Raw genomic sequence first — 19,504 nt, 5'->3', positions numbered from 1 at the left:
TGTGGGAATTTGAGTTCGGCACATGGAAGTTATCTTGCCTCTTTCTCCTGCTCTTTGTAATGTTTACAGGCCATCGGCTTGGCCGCCTTAGACTTTTCATGTACAGTGGACCCTCTACTTACAGAATTAATCCGTATTGGACCGGTGGCTGCAGGTCAAAAAGTCTGTAGGTCGAGTCTCCATTGACCTACAATGCATTGAAAACCGATTAATCCTGTAACTGGCAGTTTTTGTTCCATTTTTGTTCCATTTTGGCTTTTTTCTGGTCTGTAGGTCGATTCTCAGGCTGCAAGTCGAACCTAAATTTTGCGGCCAGAGAAGTCTGTAACTCAAAAAGTCTGTAAGTCAAGCCGTCTGTAAGTCGAGGGTCCGCTGTACTGCTTTGTGTTGTGGTGCTAATCACTTTGCTATCTGTTTCCTGACCGTCACGCTGACCCAGAATCAACATTGATGCCGGAATCAAAAACTCCTAAATAAAAACCACCCCAAACCAAACCAACCCCAAACAGTGTTGTTTTTCAATGAGGAGATTAAAGTTCCTCCAACGGATGAAATTTAGAGACAGAGCAAACTCAAACTCAGTGAATCGATGGCCAGGCCAGTTGGGGGAAACTGGGAGTTGTAGTCTGCAAGAATAATTTTTCCAGGCTGTTGCATGGGGACACCTTTGCCGTGGTCTTTGATGCCTTTCTACCTCAGAAGGAAAATGGCCCCCGAGTCCCCTGCCCATTGGCACTCTCTCCTGTTTTGAAATGCAAAATCTTAGGAGGCCTCATAAAGAGTGGCTGGAGGAGGACGATGAGGGGCTGGGTGGGGATTCTGGGAGACGGAGTTCCCGAAGGAGAGAGGTTTCTGAGAAATAGTGGGGCAAGATCTTTCTCCTTGTTTTGGTTTGGTTTCCAGCTTCTCTCCTGAGCCAGGTGCTTTCTTGAACTATTGCGTTTTCCTGGCCATGCCTTTGTCTTTAATTCTTTTCCCGTCCCAAGAGCCGGGAACCGGTGAGGGAACTGTGTGTTTATGGGAATCATCGCTGGGAGGGAGAGGGAGAGGAAGGAAAAAAAAAGGAGGGGGAAAATAATTTCATTTTTTTGCAGACAAGGCAAAGCCACGCCAGAATTTTGGCACCCATCGCCGCTCTGTTGAGGAGGCTTTCGGTAATTATATTTGGAATGGGAAACTTGATCATATATAGTTTTTTCCTTTATTTTTTTTTTAAGTTTAATCTGTCTCGGTTTAAAGATTAGAGAGTTCTAAAGAAAAATTTAAATCCAGCAGCAATTGTTCACCTAATGATTTTGGGGGGGGGGGAGGGAGGGAGACCTGGCAAACTTCCCTTCTTCTCCCCATCCCTTTTAAGCAACATGCAAGTCTAATTCCTTTAAGCCGGTGTCTTCTTTCCCATAAAGTTTTCCCAAATGCCAGCAATCCACGTCTTCAGGGTGCCCCAATCACTGACATTAGCTCCCCAGCCGCTTCCTCTCTCTCTTCCTCTCTCTCTTTCTCTCTCTCTCTCTCTCTCTCTCACACACACACACACACACACACACACACACACACACACACACACACACACACACACACACACACACACACACAGAGAGAGAGAGAGAGAGAGAGAGAGAGAGAGAGAGATTGAGAGAGAGAGAGAGAGATCCTTCAAATCTTTTCGCCAAGAGCAATGCAACTCCTTATGACATCCTAGTCTGTCCTGGGGGTCCCTTCCTCCTGCAGACACTGCAGAGACAGGTGAGTTCTCACCTGCGGTCCATCCAAGATGTCTGAGCATCGATGGTGGGGGCATTCCCACCTGGCTCAGTGGCCTTGGTCTGGCAACGTAAGTGTCAGAAAGGGTTCTCATCGCTCCTGACATGGATGGGGACCAGCAAGTGGGACATTTTGCAAAGGAACAAAGTCACCCATTGTTTTGCTTGCAGCTTTTTTCCCCCTGGGGCTGGCACTGTGGGAGAGAGAGGCAGTGGACGAGAGTCTCCCTGTCCCTTACTCCTGGAAGAAAAAGACTTAAAAGTGAGGGCACTCGTCTCCTTTGAATTGCGCAGGTTTGAGCAGTTCTGCTTGGGTCCTGTATGGCTGTGTATAACCTGACATGGCAGCTCCATGTGTCGGAGGGCATTGGGGCATGCCAGGAGGCTGACCTGGGTTGGGGGAGTTCAGGGGTGGTAGGCTGCTCCATGGAGGGGAGGGGAGAACATGCCTCTGTTTCGAAGGAGCGTTGTGTGGCAGTTGTGAAACAGCTCTACTGCAGCCAAAACTCTGCTCACAACCCGGGGTTCAATCCCAGGAAGCCAGCTCAAGGTTCGCTCAGCCTGCCATCCTTCCGAGGTCAGGAAACTGAAGTCCTAGCTCGCTGGGGGTGGGACAATTTGAAGCTGTATAACTAAATTGTAAACCTCCCAGAGAGGGCCTTAAGTGCTATGGAAGCAGCACACTTTGCTTTACGTTCCCCCTCGGATAGAGTTTTTCTGTCCTTTAGCTGCATTTATGTATGTGTTTGTTTACGACTTGTAGCTATGTTCTTAGGGCATAAGAGTTATACATGGATTTTGAACTGTGCGGGGGTCTGGCACCCCTAACCCCTGCACAGTTGAAGGGAGATGTCCACTCTTAGAATGACAAGCAGCAGATATTACCACCTAGGCTTAAAACCATCCCTTCTTCCACTGTACAAGATGGCTCATCTTGTTCTTCTCTCTCCTGTCCCGCTCGGCGTTCCGGCCCTGGGTTCCTCAAGCTAGACGATTCAATTAACGTACCATTAGTAGTGGAGCTTCCTTAAGAGGTTAAAAAAAAAGTGCCATGTTTATCCAAGCAGGAGGTGACAGCCCTCCATAAGTTGCAGATGAGGTGGCTTTTGTGCTGGTGATGAGGTCAATGGGAAGGTTTTATTGGCTAGCTCAGGCATGGAGCTTTGAAAGAAAGGTGTGCCTGGAGGGGAAACGTGCTCTCTGCTTCCACTCAGCCTTGCTTTCCAACACAAAACACCGTCTGCTGAAATGTTTCCTTCTCCAGGAGGGAAGGCGAAGGCCTGAGAATCTTCTGGGACAAAGTGCGAGAACCGACGTTCCTGTCTCGCTGGAACCCCTGGTCCACGGACATTCCCTATGCGACGTTCACGGAGCATCCGGTGAAGAACAGCAGTGAGAAATTTAGTGTCATCTGCCAGGTGAGCTGCTGAGCAGGGGAGGGGCAGATCAAATAGGCTGGGGGGGGGCACAGCCTTCCCTGGCCATCTGGCCACAGGGAAAGAGGCCATGGGCTCCAACATCATCCAGTTCCTGGCCAAGGTGCAGAGGGGAACTTTTCCACCAGATGTTTCTGTTGTTTTCTCCTCCTTCTTTTGCATTACCTAGCGCAGATCTAAGTTACATCACTATTGTAATATAACTTGGGATTCCTTCTTTTGCAGTGTCATTGTGAGCCATTTTAACCATTTATAAAATTATACGCAGCCCCTGCCTTCACTACTTACGAGCTTCCTCTATTACATTCCAGTGGCTTGTACCATTTTGATGTTTTAAGAAAAACGACTAAAGGGAAACAAAAATGTATTAGTGACTTTTGAATCCTGAGAAAACAAAGAGTTTCTTTTATTTTTAAAAGGCACCTATTAAAAAGCACATGAACTCCCCAGCGATGGATTTTAAAGCCACACATGTTCAGGTTGTAAACAATCTCCTGGTCCTGCGGCCTTGTTTCGGCAGCCATCTTGGGTGTACCGGCGGCCATTTTGAGTGTACCGGTGGCCGTTTTGCATGTACCGGCACCCATTTTTTGTGTTTCAGCGGCCATCTTGCGTGTACCGGCGGCCATTTTTTGTGTTCTGGAGGCCATCTTGGTTGTACCGGTGGCCATTTTGAGAGTCCCAGCGGCCATCTTGGGTGTACCGGCACACATTTTTTGTGTTCCGGCGGCCATTTTGGAACCGCTGAACAGCTGTTCCCCCATCGTAATGTGAGCATGCCCTCGCATTAGCGATGGTGAAATCCGCATCGCAATGCGGATTCATCGTTCAACGGTGCACTCATTATACGAGGCACCACTGTACTGAAATACTGGACAACACCAGCAATCATTACGTTAGACTGCACAGGGAAGCCATTGAAATCCACAGACACCAGCAGAGCTTCAACAAAAAAGAAGGTTTAAAACTCAACAAAGCCTGGCTCCCAGCACTGAAAAATACAGCCTGCAAAAGGTCAACAAACTCTACCCAGCCACAGGGACCAGTGATCACTGCTCACAAAAGACCAGCTAACGACACCCAACACTCACAGTGCAGATAATCTCTCCTCCTTATCACAACAATACACCCTCAACAAAAACACACTGATCACCACAATCACCCATTTCCTGATTAGGACAAAAGCTGATCCCACAGCCATAAATAGTTCCCAAACAAACTGCACCAGAGCACAGAGTGCTGTCCTCTGAAGATGCCGGCCACAGAGACTGGCAAAACATTAGGAAGAACAACCTTCAGAAAACAGCCAAAGAGCCCGAAAAACCCACAACAACCATTGTTCCAATTTGTTAGCATCCTTCTGGAAGTCTGGTGTCCAGAACTGGACACAGTATTCAAGGTGAGGCCTAACCAGTGCTGAGTAGAGGGGGACTAGCACCTTGTGGGATCTGGAAACTATAGTTCTGTTAATGCAGCCTAAAATAGCATGTGCCTCTTTTTTTAAACCACATCACACTATCGGCTCACATTCGGCTTGTGATCTATGACGATTCCAAGATCCTTCTTGCTTGTAGTTTTGCTGAGCCAGGTATCCCTCATCTTTTAACTGTGCAACTGGTTTCTTTTTCCTTGGTGCAGTGCTTTGCACCTATCCCTGTTAAATTTCATTCTGTTGCTTTCCGCCCAGTGCTCCATCCTATCAAGGTCATTTTGAATTTTGTTTTTGTCTTCTTGGATATTAGCTATTCTGCCCAATTTTGTGCCATTTAGAATTTGACAGGCATTCCCTGCATTCCCTCATCCAAATCATTAATAAAAATACTGAAGAGCACCAGCCCCAGGACTGAGCCTTGGGATACCCCACTAGTTACCTCCTCCCAGTTAGAGAAGGACTCATTAATTATCATCCTCTGAGTACAATTCTGTAGCCAATTGTGTATCTACCTGACACTTGATCTATCCAGCCCACACCTAGTTAGCTTGCTAATCAGATCATGGGGCACTTGGTCAAAAGCTTTGCTGAATTCAAGATATACTACATCTACAGTAGTCTATCAGAGAAGTGACCTGATCCAAAAATGAGATCACATTAGTTTGGCAGGATTCATTCTTGACAAATCCGTGTTGGCTTCTAGTTATTACTGCCTTATTTTCTAGGTGCTTGCTCAATGACCACTTTACAATCTGTTCCAGAATTTTGCCTGGGATGGAGGTCAGGCTGACTGGCCTGTAGTTCCCAGGTTCCTCTTTTTTGCCCTCTACCTTTTCTTCATCCTCTGTTATCATTTTTCCCTCTCCATTGCAGAGCTGTGCCACTCTGTCTTTGGTTTGTCTTTTGCGACTCACATACCTGAAGAATGCTTTTTTAATTGCTTTTAGTGTCTCTAGCTAACCTCAGCTCATTCTCAGCTTTTGCCCTCCTCATTCTGTTCCCTGTATTTCCTTGCTATTTGTCTGTACTCTTCCTTGGTGGCCTGGCCTTCTTTCCACTTCCTGTACATGTCTCTCTTTTTGGTTTTTAGGTCCTCCCTGGGCTTTTCGTGAAGCCTTTTCTTTTGCCGCCTCTCCCCTTTTTTCTTGTTGGTCTTGTTTGTAGTTGTGCCTTTAGAATTTCTTCTTTTAGAAGCTCCCACCCTTCCTGGAGTCCTTTTCTTGTTAGGATCTCCTGCCCTGGGACCTTCCTTATCCTTGTTCTGAGGTTATTAAAATTAGCTTTTAAAAAATCCAGCAGATGTGTGTGTGGCTAATGCAAATGTGCTGGGTGGGGGGCGGGTGGAACCTATCTATCCTTTCCATCCCCTCTAACTTCCAATAAACCTGAAAAGTGGGGGGAGATTTGTGATGGTGGCAGGAGCAGGGCAGGGGGTTGTCAGAGAGAGATCATGATGTCCAAGTGAGGAGATCCTTCCATAACGGATCCCTCTCGTCCCCCAGTGTAAACAGGAAGCAAGCGCTGAAGGTCCCTCTCTCTTGGCTGAGTGAAACATGAACTCCCCAGCCATGGATTTTAAAGCCACACATGTTCAGGTCGTAAACAATCTCCTGGTCCTGCTGCCGGGCTCCCGTCCCCATCTGCACTCTTACTTGTCAGAATATTAGTAACCGAATCCCTTTGTGAAAAATACGACGAGGAGAGCAAGGACTGAGTTGTTTGTCTCGCTTTCAAACCCTTTAATCCCTCTCTGGGGAACATTTGAGAGTCGCCCCAATGGCCTACCCTTCCCTCCCTCCCTCCCAGCATCCTCTCATGTTCTTCCTGGCGATGAGAGGTGTGGCGGGAGGATGAGACGGTGCTTCAGCTTTCATGGACCGGCGTGGCTTTGGGGCACCAAACTGCTAACATGCGCTGGATTATGGAGAAAGCCAGAGAGTTCCAGAAAAACATCTACTTCTTTTTCATTGATTATGCAAAAGCCTTTGATTGTGTGGACCACAGCAAACTATGGCAAGTCCTAAAAGAAATGGGCGTGCCTGACCACCTTATCCATCTCCTGAGAAACCTATATGTGGGACAGGAAGCAACAGTTAGAACTGGATATGGAACAACTGATTGGTTGAAAATTGGGAAAGGAGTATGACAAGGCTGTATATTATCCCCCGGCTTATTTAATTTATATGCAGAATACAACATGCAGAAGGCTGGACTGGAGGAATCCCAAGCTGGAATTAAGATTGCCGGAAGAAATATCAACAACCTCCGATATGCAGATGATACCACTCTGATGGCAGAAAGTGAGGAGGAACTAAAGAACCTTGTAATGAGGGTGAAAGAGGAGAATGCAAAAAACGGTCTGAAACTCAACATAAAAAAAACTAAGATCATGGCCACTGGTCCCATCACCTCCTGGGAAATAGAAGGGGAAGATATGGAGGCAGTGACAGATTTTACTTTCTTGGGCTCCATGATCACTGCAGATGGAGACAGAAGCCACGAAATTAAAGGACGCCTGCTTCTGGGGAGGAAAGTGATGACAAACCTAGACAGCATCTTAAAAAGCAGAGATATCACTTTGCCAACAAAAGTCCGAATAGTCAAAGCTATGGTTTTTCCTGTAGTGATGTATGGAAGTGAGAGCTGGACCATAAAGAAAGCTGACCGCCGAAGAATTGATGCCTTTGAATTGTGGTGCTGGAGGAGGCTCTTGGGAGTCCCCTGGACTGCAAAGAGAACAAACCTATCCATTCTAAAGGAAATCAACCCTGAGTGCTCACTGGAAGGACAGATCCTGAAGCTGAGGCTCCAATACTTTGGCCATCTCATGAGAAGAGAGGACTCCCTGGAAAAGACCTTAATGTCGGGAAAGAGTGAAGGCAAGAGGAGAAGGTGACGACAGAGGACGAGACGGTTGGACAGTGTCACCGAAGCAACCAACATGAATCTGACCCAACTCCGGGAGGCAGTGGAAGATAGGACAGCCTGGCGTGCTCTGGTCCATGGGGTCACGAAGAGCCGGACACGACTAAACGACTAAACGAACGAACAGCAGGAAAGTTCCCATCCAAACAATCACGATCTGTATGGTTAGCAATCTCCTTTGCCTTGCTATCCAGCGTCTGATATATTTAGAATGATTTTTATTTATTTTTTTTGCTGGCTCCTATTTTTGGCTTCTTTTCCTCGGGTGTTGTAGTCAAATAGACACCGTTTCCTGCTTATTCCTTGAACAGGTCATGACCGTTTTGGTCTAGCCAGGACCTCAGGGTTTCTTCTGAGCCCTCCCAAACCAAATCCCCATCAAGCCGTCCTCTCGTTCAGGGTTGCTGGTGAACTGAGCCCTTCCGATCAACAGTGAGTTGGGAAGATAATGTCTTTCTTCCATCCGCGGATCGGAGATAAGAGCAAGTGGGTGGGCTAAATGGCAACACACACACACACACACGGCCACCTGGTTTCAAGGCTGTTGTACATGGGGCAATGTTGTGAATAGGCTGTGAGTAGGAAGTGGTTTGGAACAGTAGGGTGTGGAGCAGTGATGCAACCTGCGATTCAACCCTCTCTTCCTTTGTGAGACTCTGTCTGCTTCATATCCTGCCAGCTGACGCTGCTGAGGAAAACCCCTTTCTCGGTAGCCCCCGGACACGCCTGTCTCCCAAAGATTTGCATGTGCAGGTGGCAAGCCCATGACCCCTCGTCTACGATGACAGCATACATTAAAAGGCGAAGCTCCTTTTGCATTCAAGATCTCTTGGCCAACCGGATCACCCCTTTGCACCAGACGTTCTTGTTTTGCATTCCTTTGGTGGACATCTGGGTCTTCCAGGCAACATCTGTCACCAGCGCGGCACTCTCGTTAGATTGCACCGAGGGCAGGGAGGCCTCTGACTAAGAAGGCTTACCCAGAAGATACGGAACGTTCGTGATATTCCAACCGCTCTGGGAACAAAGGTGTCGCAAGAGTTCATCTTCAAGGAGAGGAGCGAGGGGCTGAGGCACAGGGCCCAAGGGGAGCAATAATCAGTCGGAGCGACCCTGGGAATATAAGGAATATATAGAATAGTGAGGGAGTGGGCTATCATCTCCTGCCCCGGGCACCCCGAGCAGGGTCCTTAGACTCAGCTAGTGCTAGATGCAAGGCACACATGGGGCAGAAAACCACCCTCCCAGGAGACAAAGGGGGTGCCCTCAGATGAGAAATACCTGGGGAAGGACAAATGGGAGGGAGCTACCTTCCAGCTAGGGGCCATAAAAGAAGCTTTGGAGGACACCAGAGTAGGTTGAGGAGAAGATAAGGGTGAGGCTTCATGGGAAAGGCCCCTGATCCAGAGGAGGAAGGAACTTGGAGAGATGCTCAGGAGGAGTTTAGAGGAGGCACTCAGTGCCAAAAAGGTTTGGAGAGCTGAGGAGGGCTGGGGGCCCCTCTGTGGCAGGGACCCCCTCGAAGGGGTCCTTCTCCAGCTCCAGATCCCTTGAGGACCAGGCAGCCGGCCAGAATAGACCAGCTCAGCCCTCGGCTTGCTGCGGTGACTGCTGGAGCTAGCTTGTGCTGGACAGCCACACTTGCATCCAGAGGTGACACTGGAGGTGGAAAAGGCAAAAGGAGTGGGAGCAGAACCTCCCGGGTGGGTAGAGTTGCTCTCTTTAGGTTGGGTTCTAGCATGGGCAGTCATTGGGATCAAACCAAATCAGGTAGCTTGCTGTCTATTTCCCAATATTGTTAAGTGGCTGAAGCAGACGTTTGAAGCCATTTGGCAATATTGGGAAACTGAAAACTTCCTCTGCTCCTCTGTGGAGGGGAAGAGAGAGGAAGCAAAGGTTTTTTGTTCGTTGTGGGGTTTGTTTTGTTTTTAAGCCTAGTTAGGGTAGCACTGTGCCTGAGAAATTTATATGTGGGACAGGAAGCAACAGTTAGAACTGGATATGGAACAACGGATTGGTTCAAAATTGGGAAAGGAGTATGGCAAGGCTGTATATTGTCCCCCGGCTTATTTATATGCAGAATACATCATGCGAAAGGCCAGACTGGAGGAATCCCAAACTGGAATTAAGATTGCCAGAAGAAATATCTACAATCTCTGATATGCAGATGATACCACTCTGATGGCAGAAAGTGAGGAGGAATTAAAGAACCTTGTAATGAGGGTGAAAGAGGAGAGTGCAAAAAAAACGGTCTGAAACTCAACATCAAAAAAACTAAGATCATGGCCACTGATCCCATCACCTCCTGGCAAATAGAAGGGAAAGAGATGGAGGCAGTGACAGATTTGACTTTCTTGGGCTCCTTGATCACTGCAGATGGGGACAGCAGCCACGAAATTAAAAGACGCCTGCTTCTTGGGAGGAAAGCGATGACAAACCTAGACAGCATCTTCAAAAGCAGAGACATCACCTTGCCAACAAAGGTCCAAATAGTCAAAGATATGGTTTCTCCTGTAGTGATGTATGGAAGTGAGAGCTGGACCATAAAGAAGGCTGACCGCTGAAGAACTGATGCTTTTGAATTGTGGTGCTGGTAGAGACTCTTGAGAGTCCCCTGGACTGCAAGGAGAACAAACCTATCAATTCTAAAGGAAATCAACCCTGAGTGCTCCCTGGAAGGACAGATCCTGAAGCTGAGGCTCCAATCCTTTGACCATCTCATGAGAAGAGGAGACTCCCTGGAAAAGACCTTGATGTTGGGAAAGTGTGAAGGCAAGAGGAGAAGGGGACGACAGAGGATGAGATGGTTGGACAGGGTCATCGAAGCGACCAACATGAATTTGGACCAACTCCGCTTCCATCAAATGACACCCAACCTCTTCCTCCCAATGTGTGTGCATCTCTGTCTCTCTGTCTCTGTCTCTCTCTCTGTTGATCCTCGAGATCTGGGCAGCTTTCCAGGAGCCCCGTCTGTCCGCCTGGCATGTAACTCAACCCCCTTTGTGTTCCCGGCGTTCTGAGGATGCCTCGGCATGTTAGAAGTCACTCCCGGGATGGGTTCTTTTAAATCCCCCCCTCTCCGAAAGGGTACAAAACAGGCCGGCATCTTTCAGATACACAAGAAAGAGACCTTGGGAGTTTGGCAACTCCTGGGTAAAAGGATGCTTCCTTGGCCCCGGCTCCCGGTGAAGGTGGAATGTTATGGGAGGACGAGGGAGAGCCAAAGGATGGGGAAACGATATTCGTCCCTAGCCGGGGCAGAGAGTAAGATGACGAGGATTCAGTTACCGCGTTTGCTCTGCCCGGCCAAGCACCTGCCATCTCTTCTGGGCAGGCTGTTGTTTTCCTTCCCTCCATCTTCTTGCGGAAGGAGTGTGAATGTTCCCAACGCCTGGCTTGTTTTCGTTCTCCCTGCCAGCCTATTTTTCATCATGGGAGGCCGACCTTTTTTAGGCACCGAGAGGAGATGAGGAGAAACAGGCTCTCCCTTCCATCAATCTTCATTTCCCAGAACGGCTCCCCAAGGTCTCCTTGAGGAGAAGACGTGAGCAAGAGTTTGCACCGCTGTTGCAAATCTACAGGCATCACCTTCAGTTGGACCGCTCTTGTGTTCCTCCAGAGTCGTCGTTCCCAACCTGGGGTGCCCGGATGTGCTGACCAGGATTTCTGGGAGTTGTTGTCCTAGAACATCTAGATGGCAACCCAAGGCTGAGGAATCATTTCTCTAGATTGGTGGTCCTCAACCTTGGATCACCCGTGTTCTTGGACTGCAATTCCCAGAAGCCTTCACTACCAGCTGTGCTGGCCAGGGGTTTCTGGGAATTGCAGTCCAAGAACACCTGGTTGACCCAAACTGGGAACCATGGCTCTAGAAGTTTTAAACTCCAGGTCTCGTAATTCTTGACCATTGGTCATAGAACCAGAATAAACGATTGGAATAAATGATGACTCTAAGTGTAGCGTTCTTCTCTTCAACACTGAGCTTGGCAAATTATTTCCTGGCTCTTTGAGTAGCGTTTACGTCGACAAGAACCTTTTATACAAAAGGCCACTATATATATTTTTGCACTAGATCACCTGTCTTTTGCACAATTTACACAATTTGTTCAGTTGCACAAATTTTCCCAAACTGACTTGACTGCTGCTTTATTTAGGACGGTGAATCACTTTTTGGTTTGTTTGACGCTGGCACATTTCTGTTGGCATCTGCTTCCGTGGGCTGCAGTGAAGTTGCACTCCACAAAAGCTGGTCCTAGGTAAAACCTGTGAGTCTGGAAGATGGCATACGAGTTTGCTTTCCAGTGATGGGTGGAACCAAACACCAACCTATCTTATTGCCAGTGACTAATACATAGGAAAGGCTGGCATTTCCACCTTCCCATGAGAATATATTGAATGTATTAAAATTTTGGCAATTAGTTTTTCAAGGAGAGGAATGAAATAACTGCATGAATTTAGATGTATATCTTAAAATAGTGTTCTTAGCAATATCTGGTAGAGAGCAATGTGACTGGACAACTAAAGAATTAATTTCCACTGAACAGCAACAAGATGAATTGTAGCTAGAAACTGAAAAATAAAGTATGATCCCCAATTAATGGTATAGAGGGGTTTGGGATATGGCTATTAATGCTAAGTCAACATGTAATATTTTTAAAGAAGGAGTTGATAAGTAAGAATATTTCTATAAATACTCGGTGAGAATTTATTGATTTTGTACTTGTCATTAGATGTTTTAGATTTTTGTGATTTTGTGTTAGGTTTTTAGAAGATAAATTGAAAAAAAAAGGAATGGGTGACATTTTAACCCTTATAAGATGGGAGAAAATCTAGAGGAAAATGGAGTCAGGGGAAGGGGCAAGGAACATGGTAATCTGAGGAAGGCCTTGGTGGGAGTGGCAATTTAGCAGAAGATGCTACAAATGAAATTTAAGGGATGACCCTTGTCTGCATGCAAAACGGGGGCCCCCTCAGTGTGCCAGAATGACAACATGGCATACAGAATCAGACTTAACATGCAGATTTTGGAAATGTTTCATTTTTTTTACTATAGATCAAAAATCCCTTCCATAGTCAGCATGAAATCTGTACTGCAAAGAATGTAATGTTTGTATTCTCGAAGGCTTTCACGGCCAGGATCCAATGGTTATTGCAGGTTTTTCGGGCTGTTTGGCCGTGTTCTGGAGGTTTGTCCACATGACAACAACAACAACAACAACAACAACAACAACAACAACAACAACAACAACAACAACAACAACAACAACAACAACAACAACAACAACAACAACAACAGAACATGCATCACACACTACTAGTGATGTGGACAGATTATATTTGCCATGAAAAACAGGAGGCCATGGATTACTGCAAATACAGCAGGTAGTAGAAGAGGAAAAAAGAAGTCTAAATGATATCAGTACAAGCAGAGAAAAATTACTGAAGGCGGTGAAAATGGAGAATATTTTGGAAACAATAGAAACAAAGGCTCAATATAAGCAACAATAATTTGAAAATAAATTAAGCAGCTGGAAAAATAAATCACTACCTGGCCAAAACCTGAGAAATATTGATGGAAAGCATGATAATAATTCAACATGGCCATGGCTAAAACCAGGGATCATTAAGAAAGAAACCAAAGGCTTGATTTTTGCTGCACAAAAATAAGCACTACATACCAATGTGATTAAAGCTAAGATCTAAGGAATTAGTGCTAACAGCAAATGTTGACTCTGCCAAGAAAACGATGAAATTGTGTCACAGCTCATCTGCGAATGTCCAAAGGTTGCACAAACGGATTACTGTACAAAGTTACAAACTTGCCAGCCTCCAAAAACCCATGGGAACATCAGGTAGAGATGGTGTGAGAAAATGATTAAGTGAATGTCCAAAGATTGCACAAACAAATTACGGTACAAAGTTAGAAATGGTAGAGTGGCAAAGTTAGTGCATTGGTCATTATGCAAAACATATAATTTGCCGGCCTCCAAAAACCCATGGGAACATAAGGTAGAGAAGGTGTCAGAAAACGAGGTAGTCAAGTTCTTCTGGGATTTCCAGATTCAAACGGGCAGACACCTTGAACATAACACACCAGACATAGTAGTAATAGAATGAAGAAAGGTTTGGAACCTGGATCATTGACATTGCAATTCCAGGGGATGCCAGAGTTGAAAATAAAGAATTGGAAAAACTAACAAAAGTACAGAGACCTGGCCATCGAAACATCTCGCCTCTGGAAGAAACACACTTCAGTGGTCCCCGTAGTCATTGGGGCTTTGGGAACGATATCAAGAAATTTCACACAGTGCTATAAGCAGTTGCAGGTCACAGAAATCACACCATCAGAGCTACAAAAAACGGCAATATTAGGAACATCATACATACTGTGCTGATATTTAACAGATAATTAGGTTTTTAGTTAAAACTTGTATCTGTTTTATAAAACCAGTCAATGTCTTTATAATTTGGACTGTGCCTGGAGCTTTTTAATGATGATGATGATGATGATGATGATGATGATGATATGCCATCAAGTAGTATTCGACTTGCCCAAAACTACAGAAGCTGGCTCTACTCGCAGGAAACACAGTGTGGGGAATCCCACCCACTGGCTCTGCAGCCAGATGCCTAAACCACCGAGCTATCCAGCCAACGGCTAAAACAACCCTTTTTAATGTTTTAACTGCTTTTGGGGGCATTGGTGGGGGGGCAGATCATGGTGGAAAGGTGGCTGAGCACCCTCTTTGTTTCTCCTTCAGCTGTCCACCTTCACGGACCAGCTAGTGCTGGCGGTTCAGAAGGCCCAGAGGAAGGATCCGGTGCCCGGCAGAACGGCCGGTGTCGTGATGGTGAACGAACCCATCCCTATACAGACCTTCACGGGGCTGATGGCTTTCCTCGGGAACCGGAACAAGCTGGGTTATTCACTCGCGCGGGGATTTGTTGGCTTTTAAGGTGTGCCAAATGGAAGTTTTCTTTAAGTTGTGTGTGTGTGTGTGTGTGTGTGTGTGTGTGTGTGTGTGTGTGTGTGTGTGTGTGTGTGTGTGTATTTGTGTGATCCCCCCCTCACATATTGAAAGGTTGCTAGCTGGTGGAGGGAGGGCAGCTCTGACTGACCAATGGCCAAGAGGTCCCTTCTCCGGGGCCTGAAATGCCAAGCCCTTCTCCTGCAGGGGTTCAGGCCAGAGTCGGGAACTTGTGGTCCTTGGGATATATCAGGACCGGCTCTCTCGTGAGGCACAGGGCGGCAGCTGCCCCAGGTGGCCAGTGCTGGGTGTCATGATGAAAAGGCACCAGATGGTGAGCCATTTAACTTTGCATTCCTTGTATTTTCACTTTCAAGAAGGGCGGAAAGGGCACTTAAAAGGAATTTCAGCCTCAGCCCGTGTGGCAGGCAGTCCGGCATCATCCACCGGGTGGATGATGCAGATTCCTTGCCCAGGTGATAATCAACACGTTCAGGAAAGTTCTCCTGCCGGAAAGAGCAGGCGGCACTTGTGCAAAAGCAGAAGAGTTTGCTCCTTTTGACGACGGATGTTGCAGGATCACTTCCTGGCAGATGATGCTGGAGATCAGAAATTGTCTATTTCTTTTCCCCCACATCCCTGTGAATTTCCTCTCTGCTGATTGCCACACACGCCTCAACTCTGCAGACCGAAAGAGAAAGCCCAGTTTTATCTTTTGAGCTGAATAAAGGGATAAAACCTTTCTTGAACGGTGACACTTCAGACAGGGATTCACCTTTGACTCTGTCCCTGCATGCTGGATGAAAACCTGTTGTTTCATGTATTAAATCCAACTTGAGTAGGCCCATTGGAATCAGTGGAGCTGATGGAGGAGTTGTCCCACCTTGCTGATTTTACTTTTTTGGACCTCAACACTCTGAATCTTACCAACAACAGTCATACTGGCTGGGAGATTCTGGAAATTTTAAGAAAGCATGTTTTGCAAGCTGCCCCTGAGATTCGTTTTGTGTCCCATATACAGATCTTCCTCTGTGCAAGAAGGGTGTCCTCTGTGTGTGTGTGTGTGTGTGTGTGTGTGTGTGTGTGTGTGTGTGTGTTGCTCTTTGTCACTCTAAGGAAGCTGAATGAGGGAAGCCTTGGAAAAGCCTGTTCTCTCAGCTTTCAGAATCAAAAATAGGACAAGTATTTCAGAAGACATGGAACAACAGATATTAACCTGGATTCGCCATGCATTGCTTTTGTAAATGACCATTCTGTCTTGTTGCAAAAGAATGAATGAAAATTATGACTTTCCACTGCAGCTCTGTCTCGGTTCATTTCCTTTTCGATCCAGAATGTTTATTAGGTTGTGCCCCTTTAACTTGGGGAATATGATTCTTTAATACCATCGTTGGCTCAGATGTACCATATTTTTCCATGTATGAGACTATACTTTTGTCTAAAATCTTTAGACTAAAAATTGAGGGTCATCTTATACATGGAAGTAAGCTGAGGAGAGAACAAAAACAAGCGGAAGGAAAAGCAGGGATCAAAGCTATCCTGCAGTGTTTTGATCCCGTTCCCCCCACCCTTGCTAAGCCCCAGTTAGATTTCTTAGTTTTGGATTAGAAAAGTGGAGGCGTCTTATACACAGAAAATATGGTACATTTGACTGGACAAACTTTTACATATTTATTTTATTTATTAATTAATTTTATTTATATCCTGCCTATCTGGTCGGGTGAGGACCACATATCTATGTTTGACTTGTGCTTCTTCGTGCCATGGTCAAAACAGCCTGTCGAAAGAGTCTGAAAATTCTTCCTGTTAGCAGCCGGGGTGAAAATGCTCCCAGCGCTCCTGTTTCGAAAGAATCTCCCTTAAACAGCTTTGGGAGCCTGAAAATGGCCTGTCTTTTTGAGGGAGTGTCAGTTCTCAGCGAGGACACACCTTGTTTCCAAAAAATCCCCTTCCTAGCACCGGGCTTCCAGGGAGTGATGTGGGCAGATCCAAATCAAGATAAGGGTCAGAACAGGACCCGGGGCTTCCTGGAACACCCACCCCCCCGGGACAGTCAGCGCATCACTGGGCAAATTCATGATGCTTGACTGAAAGATGTGCTCAGAGGATTCCTCGCCTCTTCCAAACCTTTCTTGCCACAAGTCTATAAACGTTGAAGAGATGTACCGTGTAGGCTATGACCTCCAGCCTACCTAGTACCCTGCCAAATGCAAAGAGACCACGGGGTCACGAACAGGTTTGGGGTCTGTTCGGAGTTTTACCACCATAACTGTCACATTGGTCAGGTTTGAGATCTGAAATCAGGGCCAGGTAACACCTTGACTGGATCTCCTCAAATGTTGCATACAGAGCATGTTTTCAGGTTCCCCCTGGACTCTTCCCCAGCCTGAGCACTGCAGTGCTTAGGGGTAACATGAAGGAATAGAAACATGGAAAAATCATCCTGATTTCTTTCCCCTCCCAGGTCCTGCAATGTCCAAACTTGTAGGACTGAAGTTCTCCTTCCTTCCTTCCTTCCTTCCTTCCTTCCTTCCTTCCTTCCTTCCTTCCTTCCTTCCTTCCTTCCTTCCTTCCTTCCTTCCTTCCTTCCTTCCTTCCTTCCTTCCTTACTCACTCACTTACTTACTTACTTACTTAACTATTTCGGCCTCTAACTCTTGCTGTTTGAAAGAACTCACGAAGAACTTGGCTTAGGGAAAGAAAGAGCATTATAGATAACCTGTGATTTGAGTGGAAAGCATGTTGAGCTGAAGTTAAGCCCCAAAGACCAAAGAAGAAGCTAATCCACTCCCTCTAGGAGGTCTGAGAAGCTTCTTCTGCAACACTCACCACCAATCCACGCCTAAGAATTTTCATCTTTTAATGGTAGCCTATCTGGTAAACTCTGTTTCTTTATGGATATCTCAGTGGCTTAGGTCTCTGGCTGGGAAGCCAGAGGTTGGGCGTTCGATTCCCCCAGTGGGCCTCCTTGACAGGGGCTGGACTGGATGATCCACAGATGATCTTTCCAGTTCTGCAGTTCAAAGATGATGATGATGATTGCTGTTAATGCACTTTCCTCGACTCGTATTCATAACTCCTTAACAGCAAACGGCCCGACAATATAGGAATCGTGATAATGCAGTATTGCTGTCAAGGTGAACACAAGACATTATGATTTGCTTTGAGCTGACTTACCCCTCAAGGTTGTTGCAAAGATTTTGAGCACTCCGTTTACTAAACACACCGGGCTGCTCAAGAGGGCAGGTTCAGACAGAGGATCTGTTGAGAGGTTTGCACCCAGGTGACACCGAAGCAACCTTCAAAGCGTTGCCGGGCTGTGCTGCTGGCTTTTTGGAGGACTGCCACCGTTCCAAGCCTTGCACAACTATGTCTCTGGCTGCCCAATGGCTCAGCCTGTGCATTATTTGCACACTCACCGTTGAGAGTGCAGTTGCGTCACGGGCCTAGCACCAGGAAGTTGGAAGAGTCGCTGGTGTAAAGGGAGGCGGAATCAGTATGCAGGTTGGCAATGGTGGCGTCATGCTGATGCAATCTCTCTCTCTCTCTCTCTTGGCCCATCCCTTCGCTCAGCACCTGCTTCCCTGCCTCCATCGCCAAGACGGTCAGGCCTTCCCTTGAGGAGAAAAGTTGGGGCCGCTCCCTTGCCGCCTTAATTTACAGGAATAATCTCAGCCTGAGTCACTCCTGGCTGGAGGTGGGCCCTGGCACCACGGAAAGGGGACGCAGGCGGTGGCGACAGCAGCTGTACAGCTCAGCCTCTCTCTGGCAACGTGTGGGAGGCGGGCTGGGCACGGCCCCCACTTCCTCGATGGATTTCTTAGGAAAGGGTGTGCGTGGGGATCAGCACCACGCCCAGCACCACTTCTGCCACCCTATCCCGGTTGCTTCCTTTCGGTGGTTGTGAGTGGGTGGCTGCGTCCAGCTTTGCAACCCTGCTATGACTTCCAGCCTCAGACTCTGGAGGTTGTACCATTCTCCATTTTGTGTATCAGCGGCTGACACTTGGAAAGTAGTGGTAGCCGGGCTGCGCCCAAGACGAACGCCGGCCTCCATTGTGCAATGATTCTGGTCTACGAGGCCAAACCAAAAAAGTCTGTCTTTCTTTCTTTTTTCCTTTCTCAACAGGGCATTGCACTGTTTAAAATTTGGGATGTTTAAGAAATGCAGGGGAAAATAAGAAACCAATAGAAAGGTTGGAGATGATTGTCATTGGTGGTCCAAAAAGGACCACAGGGTCCTTTTGCTTATTTGCAGGTTTCCAGTGCAATGCTTTTGGAAGTGAGAGAAGAAAAGCAAAATGGACACGGGGAGGTCATTTAGGGTGGGCAGCCGATCCAGTTCCCCACGCCAAGGATAAATGGCCCCTTGTACTCAGCAGGATCGAGTGGCTGAATGGGTCTCTCTTAAGGCCAAACTTTGTCCCTATTGCAACCTCAAAAAGTCAAATCCTGGGCTGTGCTCTTGGGAGAGAAGGCAGTACTGACAAGTGAAAGGACCCCGGCTTCTTTTTCCCTCTCCGCCTCTCACCTTGATTCAGATTTCCTCTCTCGACTCTTCTTCCAACGTTCTCCACCCATTTTTGGCCGAGGGACAAAAAAACTTCCCCAGTTCACGAGCTGCTCCCAACTGTCCCGAAGCATCCGAACAATGAGCGCTTTCTAAAATAGGGCTTGTGAGGAGCGAGAGCCTGCCTCCGAGGGCCTGAGTGCCTGAGCGTTGCCAGCCCTGAAATCCTGGGAATGTGGGGGGGGGGGGTCGGATGGCCAGTCCTTCACACCTCTCGTTCATTAAACCCCTGGGTCTATACTTAGCCGTTTGCAGGCCCAGAGCCCGGACAGACGGGGCTGCGAGGACGACGAGAGAAGCCTTCACCCAACGCCTCTCTGGCGGACGCACACCATTCAGTTGTTTCTTTCCGGGGCTGAGTGGTGGGTGTCCTCGTGCCCGAGAGGGGCTTTGTCCAGCTGAAGCTGGCTT

The 19,504-nt window shown here is 47.2% G+C and overlaps 1 protein-coding gene across 1 annotated transcript in view; it reads left to right on the top strand.

Annotated features, from left to right (window-relative positions):
* TPRG1 (tumor protein p63 regulated 1) overlaps nucleotides 1–17,138 on the top strand; it is a 41,272-nt gene extending 24,134 nt beyond the window's left edge. The window contains exons 5-6 of the mRNA XM_072996368.2: nucleotides 3,028–3,181; nucleotides 14,318–17,138. Coding sequence (XP_072852469.2) covers nucleotides 3,028–3,181; nucleotides 14,318–14,512 — 349 coding nt within the window. The 3' untranslated portion in view covers nucleotides 14,513–17,138. The remainder of the gene's footprint in view (nucleotides 1–3,027; nucleotides 3,182–14,317) is intronic.
* Nucleotides 17,139–19,504: the final 2,366 nt, after the last annotated feature.

Source organism: Pogona vitticeps, chromosome 3, assembly GCF_051106095.1.
Source record: "Pogona vitticeps strain Pit_001003342236 chromosome 3, PviZW2.1, whole genome shotgun sequence".
Lineage (NCBI taxonomy): Eukaryota > Metazoa > Chordata > Lepidosauria > Squamata > Agamidae > Pogona > Pogona vitticeps.
The sequence above is the reverse complement of the archived record's forward strand: the minus strand, read 5'-3'. Positions and strand labels throughout refer to the sequence as shown.